Here is an 8,347-nt window from a genome sequence, read left to right on the forward strand (position 1 = left end):
GTTCCCCTGCATCGGCAGGCGGACTCTCAACCACTGTGCCACCAGGGAAGCCCAAATCACAGTAACATTTTTTAAAGGATGTTTTTATTTTATTTTCTGTTTTTAATATATATATATTTTTGGCCGCGCTGCGCAGCATGTGGGATCTTAGTTCCCCGACCCGGGAGCAAACCCACGCCCCCTGCAATGGAAGCACAGAGTCTTAACCACTGGACCGCCAGGGAAGTGTCTATTTTCAAATTTTTCTTTTTTAAAACAATTTGAGATATAACAACATAGAACATTGTGTAAGTCTAAGGTGTAGAAACGTATTGATTTGATACCTTTATGTATTACAATATGATTACCACTGTAGCGATAGTTAACACTTCTATTCCTTCACCTAGTTATCATTTCTTTTTTGTGGTGAGAACAGTTAAGAGCTCTTGGCAACTTTGAAGTATGTAATACAGTACTGTTGACTAAAATCACTATGCTGCTGGGCTTCCCTGGTGGCGCAGTGGTTGCGCGTCCGCCTGCCGATGCAGGGGAACCGGGTTCGCGCCCCGGTCTGGGAGGATCCCACGTGCCGCGGAGCGGCTGGGCCCGTGAGCCGTGGCCGCTGAGCCTGCGCGTCCGGAACCTGTGCCCCGCGACGGGAGAGGCCACAACAGAGGGAGGCCCGCGTACCGCAAAAAAAAAAAAAAATAAGTAAAATAAAATCACTATGCTGTGCATTAGATCTTCAGAACTTATTTATCTCTTAGTTGCAAGTTTGCACCCTAAACAATATCTCAGCTGTCACATTTTAGTTTAGGTTCTTTACATTTTGTGTGGTTCTCGTAGGTAACATTAAAAGTTATCATTCAAGGGAGGGTGAGGGGAGGGATAAATTAGGAGGTTGGGATTAACATAGACACACGACTATATATAAAATAGATAACTAACCAGAACCTTCTGTGTGGCACAGGGAACTATACTCAAAATTTGGTAATAACCTATAAGGGAAGAGAATCTGAAGATAATATGTATGTTTATATTTATATCCATATCTGAATCGTTGTGCTATACACCTGAAACTAACATGATGTTGTAAATCAACTATACTTCAATTTTTAAAAAGTTACCTTTCAGAAGATTACTGAAAGGCTGTTACCATCTGCTATGAATTTTCTCTTAGAAAATGGAGTTTATAATCAAATTGCCGCCCCTCCCTCTTTAAGACGGGGATATCACTTAGCACCAGATGGTTTGTAACATGCAGGGTGGCTCTTGGTTGACTGTCATTTTGTGAATGTATTTTCTATTTCTGCAGGGTGTAATGTGTTTAGATGGAAGCTTTTAAAAAAGCATTTAAAAAAAAGCATTTGAGTCTCTGGGTCAATTCTTCATAAAAAGGTCAATATATATATATGTTTGCAAATATTCTATTTTGGAAATAATTATCAAAGGACAATATTTTGGTAGCGCTACTAAAATTACCTCATGATTGTGCAGCTAAAATGGCCCTGCCTGGAGAGGCAGATCTGGAGGGATAGAACTTTAAACATCAAGATTAGCAAATTAACTGACAGGAAAAGCCAAATAAATAGCCAATTAACCTACTACTGCACAGCCCCGGGGCTGGTCTGGAGCTGCAGGCTCTCTGTGGCAGCTGACATTTGGTGCCTAAAACCTCCAGCTGATGCTCCTTCTTTCTCCCAAGCTTCACAGTCACTGGGCATGTTTGCTTTGTATGTCACTTCCTCTGCTGAGCCAGTGTGGAAATCACATCGTGTTGCTCTGAAGTGGTTGCCACGGGAACATCTCCACCTAGTCATTATCTACTCAGGCTCCTGATTATATTAAGCCAGGAGACAGAGATGTAGCAGGGGTCACTGGAGCCACCTGCTCTGCAGAAACTGTAATTGCTTCTGCAACATTCACCTCTGGCCACCCGTCTCTCCAAACACTCCTCTACATTTTCCCCTCTCTTGTTTCCCCCCAAACAAAGTCAGTAAATGAAGTCAGTATGTAGGAAATCAGCATGGGGATAAGATGAGCCATTACATTCCCATCCCTCCTGCCCTCCTCCAGTTCTCTGTTTTAGAACCTCGTGTGGATTAAAAATAATTGTCACCCTTTTTTCTCATTCTGTTCTGCCCCTCCATGCTTCGAGGTAAAGATGACTCTCTTCCTTAAAAGTCTATAATTCCTGTGTCCCACACAATGGCGCTGAAGTCACAGTTTCCTGCTACTTATCCAGAGAAGCTTCTAGAATTTCATATAGATGCCTCTTTTCTAAATTGTATGAAATATAAATAGGACATGAAACTGGCTATTAACAAGTAATTTTATCTCACATGTTTCTGTTGATCTGGATGAATTTCTTATGAGGAGGATTTTCTGATCTTTATTCTCAGATTGCATGTCACATAGGAGGGGTGTTGTCTCAGAGTACTTTTTTGGGGAAAAACCATACAGTCCATTGGCCTTGTAATTTGTTGTCCAAATCAGGATGTTTTGGGAGTTGAAAAGTGGCATTATTAATAGGTATGCCTAGACAACAGGTGCAAATTAGGACTATCTCCGGCAAACCAGGTAGATATTGTCACCTTACATGTAGATGACAGGTACATGGGCATGGTAGTACTATGCCGTCACAGAATATGGGGAAAGGAGCACCTCATGCAAAAAAAATTTGTGCATTTAGAAATTATACTTGTGGAGTTTAAAATCTGGATCAGCAAGTTTCCCTTTTTGTTTATACTTCTACTGCATGTAAATTTTGTTAATGTGAGACCATTCTTAACGTAACGTGATGGCACTGGGAATTGAAAAGAAAAAGATTATGACATTAACAAAGGAAAACTGACTGGACTAAATGTGCCTATATTGATGTCATAAACACTTTTACCCTGATTAAAAATCTAACTTAAAGGTTGGTAACTTTTTTCTGTAAAGGGCCATATACTAAGTATTTGGGGCTTTGGGGGCCATATCGTCTTTGTTGCAACTACTCTGCCGTTGTAGGGTGAAAGTAGCTGTAGACAATATATAAATGGATAGGCATGGCTGTATTCCAATAAAATCTTGTTGACAAAAACAGGCAGGGTAGGGACACAGATCTGGTGCGTTAGCTGTTGTTTGCCCATCCTTGTTCTAGTTCTCTGTTTGAATATCTAGAGACTGTGTTCTGACAGAAGGAAAGTTATTTTAGATATGAATTCTGATGTCTCCTGTCCTGTTGTGACAGGTTGGGGGCTGTGGCTAATGGGGCCCATGGAGAAGTACAATGGGTCTTACTACTTAGTGTACATTTTTGCTTAGGCATGTTTCAGCCATTCAAGGCATAGCTGAGGCGGGTGGTAGAGGGTAAGCCACCAGGGACACTTGGACAGGGAATGGCAGCCATGTAGGTTTCACAAAGCCTTTCAGGAGGAATGCTCCAGGGATGCAGACACAGGGAAGAGAGGCTATGGTGATTCAGTTTTTCGTACAAACTTTTTTATAAAAAGTCCTAGATGAGATTCTACCTTGGGAGCGTGTGCAGAACTGCAAGCGCCTGAGGAAAACGGGTCTGTGCCTATTCTTGGAAAAAACGGACTCAAAATGCAGGTAAATTACATTTAAAAATCACTTTAGTTTGGCACTTATCATGTAGAATTGGAATCAGCTGGTAAAACTAAACGCTTTAGGAGGAAGTCTCAAAATATTCTCAGGGGGTTATTTCAAATTTTTTATAAAGTTATATTTAAAATGTTTCCCTTTAGGCAGAAAGCACACACTAACAACTCAGGCAAACCACAACAAGGACATGAAGGAGATCAAAGAGAATTAAGTGGACTGTATATGATAAGGCAGTAGGAGATGTGACACATATCTTATATCTTATGTGACTCTATATAACACAGATAGGCACACATCTGCTGCTACTTGGTGACAATCTGCTTTAACTGTAGACTAAGGAAACTGTGGAGAGTGACCACAGTAATGTCATTGGTTCTAGACAATGGAATGGGTAGTTTCACAGATAAGGAAACATCTCAGAGGGCTTCAGTTCTATCTGATTTGTTTGGTTAAATGAAGAGGATGATTGACATCTATAATTATTTAATATAATCTTTTCAAGGGGACCCTTTAATTGGTCAGTTAACAGGAGTTACTAAGATGTCAATAACTATAAAGAGAATATCCTTTCGGATCTTGTAGTCTATCTTGGGATGTGGTTCTACGTATAGGGGAAAAAAAAATTGAGACCACTTAGAAAACAAAGTACAGTGAAGGCAAATTATTATTGCCTTAGCATGTGTTACTGATAAAGAAATACGAGTGAAAGAGTTATCCAGAGTGGAGTGCTGAGCAGAGGAGAAAGGGAATTGCAGGATGGATGGCCAACACTGTCACTCGGCGGGTGGGAGGTCATAAGCAACAGGCAAGGTGAAATGGGGACGAAGGGCAGAGAGTCAGGGGAAGGAGGCTAGGGTTGAGTCCGGGTACCAGGAAGTTGCTGGAGGATCTACGGCAGGGGGATGACAGCATGGCACCTGCTTACAGATGGTCTAATATTATGTTGTGAATAATATAAGAGCGAAGTATTATCTGCATTGAGTTTCTCTTCAAATTTTTATAATTTCCAGTTTTTTTTCAGCTTAAAAAGTGCAACAAAGTATTAAAAAAAAAAAATCCAAGTGTTACAGAAACCCAAGGTGTAGACTGTTAAATACTCCATAATCCCACCTGCAAGGATAACTATCATTAGTAGCTGATGTTGCTCATTAACACCAAGATAAACAACAAAAGTTTATCATTTGGAACCTTGGAATTATAAGGAGAAATGTCTCCTATTTTCCTCATTTGTTCATGGCGTATATTAGGACCCGTGATATAACATCTCATTTACTATTGAAAAGAGGCTTTTTGGTTATTTTCTGCCTCTGACCCTCGGTATGTGATGCCGTTGAGAGTCCTGGTCTATATGAGACAGTGAATTGGACCCTTGCTTATCCCCGCACTGCTTGGTGGGACCGTATGCCTGGGACCTGGAAATCCATACAGGCTAGGGGCTGTCAAAGGGATAACTTCCATGGGTAGCTGGAACAACACGTTCAGGGTTGTAAGGTGGGGTAAGAGATACCATCAGAGCTCCCCATAGGCTGTAACCAACATTGCATTAGTCTAGGAACTCGACTGTATCCTCTAAAATGCATTTTTTTGGGTCTGGGTGGGGGAAGTTGTCTCTAGTATGAAAAGAGTTACTCCGAATCCCTGTGTCTCGGAAAGAGCTAAAAAAGATATTGCACACTGATATGGGAGGTGGACAAACCAGGAGAAATACACACGTCCATCTTTCACTGGCCTTTGGTGGATCTAAGGATCAGAAATAGCAAGTTCCAATTTCTCCTAGTAATTTTCAGGGGTCAAGGTAAATCAAATTACCTCTTGAGTTGAACTTGTTTATGCCAAAGGAAAGTAATATTTTGTGGGTGCAACACAGCTCTTTGAAATTTATGGATGGGAAGTGCTATGAGAACCACATACTGAAAACCTTGCAGCAAGTTGTGAAATTTATCCATTTTCTTCATTCCCCACCCCCAAGTCCCAAGTGAAGGATGATTGTGATAGTTAGAAGACATGAAATCTGGAGGGGTGACTGGTACTGGTTTGGGTTTCCAAAGGAACCTGAAATTAAGAGAATTATGAACCAGAGGTTGAGCAAATCTCCAAAGGAGAAATAGTATATGAAGGGGAAAGTTAGAAATAAATGAACTTCTGAAGCAGTCATAATGGAGGGAGCAGCAGCAAGTGCAGACTGAAAGGACTTCGCCATGGTGAAGCGTTTTACCAGGGATGCAAGAACAGACCTCAGAGACTTAGATTAGATAAAGAAAGTAAAATTAGAAAATGGATAGTTACTAAGGGCAGCTGTACAATAGGTTACCCTGTGGGGTTTTAAAAATAAAATAGAATCTCCTCTAGTCTAGTCCCGGCTGAAGGTGGAGGGAACGTCCTGGATAATGAAAGGAATCGCTTCCTCGTGTCGGGCTTCACTGTTTTCAAGATTTACGTTTTTAAAGCTGGCATGATTTCACTGGACCTTCACTGAAGCTCTGTGAGGTAGGGCAGGGCCCGAATGACTTCACTACTAAGGAAATCTAAAGACCAAGGGTTAATTTGCAACTGGGCAGGGAGAGATGGAGGAAGGAAGGCGGACCTCCAAGGGTTTTGAAGTTCAGAGGGAAGTGAGAATTTTTTTTTCAAGGAAACATTTGTTCCTTTCCAGGTACACTTGATTACTCACTGTTAAGGAGGCGGAAGTCGATGAATGGGTAGGAGCCGCGGCGTTCAGCAGGAACCCCCGTCTGACCCCTCAGTCGTACATCTCCTAGAAAACAAAATCCAAGCAAATGTTTGAAAACGTTGCCAAGTGTATTCACTTTTCCTCTGTAAATCCTCTTACCCACTTATGTCACTGGAACCTACACCAAATATCAGGAGAAAAATGATTCCATTCACCTTGTTTAAGAGAGCGCTATGTGGGAAGGGATATTTAATGAATGCTGAGCGTGATGAACTTGGCAATATTCTAACAAATGAAGCAGCACTCCTTTATATTTGCCTGGAAGATAGGTCTGTGAACATTTTGGTAATTTACAAAGTTTCCATAGTCCTTTTTATTCTTCCTAGTGCCATAAAGATGAAGCATCTTAATCTGCAGGACAAAACGGTGTGCTGGGATTATAGCTTTTATTCTAATTAGAAGTTTTAATTGCCCACAGTGCTATTTTTCTTGGTTCCAGCACAGTTTTTGTTTTGTTTTTTTTCTGGCTGGCATCCACCTTACTTGTTTCTCAGGTTGTATCATTCATTGAACTGCTTGAGAATCTGCTCAGATCAGGGCCAGTCTAGCTCCGGGTACTTTAGACACTCAGTCTCCCTTGCACTTATGAGTCTGTAGAATTTCTAGTCCTTGTTCATTTGTAGGTTTCCTTTAATGTCTGTGTTCACTTTTCCTGATTAACGAAAGTAGTGAAGTTGAGTGGAAAAGTTTCACGTGGACTTCAGAACAAGGTAGACCTTGGATAAACCTGGCTCAGACACTTGCTAGCTGTGTGATCTTAGAAAACGTATTTCTCTGAGCCTCAGTTGCTTCACTTCAAGGTGTCATTGGTTGGAGAATCTAAAATAACACTTGTTGCCTGGAAATAAATGCTGGTTTTACTTCCTTCTACAATCCTGCAAGGCAGGGATCATGCATATTATGTGTTTTGCATTTCTCTGTAGTGCTTTGTGTGTTGTCTGGTACTTAGCAAACTCTAAGTGAATGTCTTCTATTAACAAGAATAGATATAATGACCAAATTCACCAATTAGTACATATAATACGGCATCAGAGGAGAGGTAAAAATACAGGAGACCTAATATATTTCCGGGAGACTTGAATTGGGAAAGGTTTCAGTTCCAAGAGTAATGCCTCCACTTCCATAAACCACTCTTTCCCAGACAAGAGGTGGCACTAGGGCCTCAGCCTACGAGTACAGAGCAGGAACAGTCTTCTCTCATTAACTCCTGGAGTTAACCAGAGCCTGGATGAGATCTCCATCAGCTATAACCCATGCAACTGACAGTGTTTAAAATATCCCTCACAGATGGGCCTTGTGCACACATGGGCTTGTAAACGGTAAGCTGTGAGCCCTTGGGCTATTCTTTGCTTTGAATTTTATACTGATTCTTTATTTAATGTTTTGTATAATCTGATATTGTAGTGCCATATTGATATTAAAGAACATTACAATTTATGGAACACAGTAAAGTGGGAGGAGGAGAGAAGAGATGGAAAAGTACATTTAAAAATATGAATATAAAAAATATGAATATAATCTGATATTAAAGAAGAGAATGCTAGTACTTGATAAATTCATGGGGCTGGATGGTCAGTAGTTATAGGAAAGCCACCAGAAGAAGCCGAAGAGTTTTCCTCTCCTCGAGCTGTCTTCAACACCTTATGTTTATAACTCTCTGAAGAGTTTACAAAGCACTTTCACAGACATCATGGTATATTTATTTTCTTGTTTTTCTCATTGGATCTTCACAATAGCCTTGTGAGGAGAGTCACTGTTATTACCCTTACTTTATAGGTGAGAAAATAGAGGCTCAGAAAAGAGGGTGAATGATTGCTATTCACCCTACTGGCCCCAGCTCAGGACTCAGACCCCTTAAAGGCACTCAGTAGATTGACTTTATTTATGTTTAAACTTTTATTATTTATTTATTTATTTATTTATTTATTTTTTTTTGTGGTACGCGGGCCTCTCACTGTCGTGGCCTCTCCCGTTGCGGAGCACAGGCTCCGGACGCGCAGGCTCTGCGGCCATGGCTCACGGGCCCCG

At 41.0% G+C, this 8,347-nt stretch overlaps 1 protein-coding gene across 3 annotated transcripts in view; it reads right to left on the reverse strand.

The window, feature by feature from the left end:
• The window catches only part of PDE7B (phosphodiesterase 7B), a 353,515-nt gene that overhangs the window by 75,064 nt on the left and 270,104 nt on the right, over window positions 1-8,347 (reverse strand). For all 3 annotated transcript variants that reach the window (XM_028494410.2, XM_007116265.4, XM_007116266.3), the window contains one exon: window positions 6,260-6,343. In XM_028494410.2, the coding sequence (XP_028350211.1) occupies window positions 6,260-6,343 (84 nt within the window). The remainder of the gene's footprint in view (window positions 1-6,259; window positions 6,344-8,347) is intronic.

This window comes from Physeter macrocephalus, chromosome 10 (assembly GCF_002837175.3).
Source record: "Physeter macrocephalus isolate SW-GA chromosome 10, ASM283717v5, whole genome shotgun sequence".
In the NCBI taxonomy this organism is placed as follows: Eukaryota; Metazoa; Chordata; class Mammalia; order Artiodactyla; family Physeteridae; genus Physeter; species Physeter macrocephalus.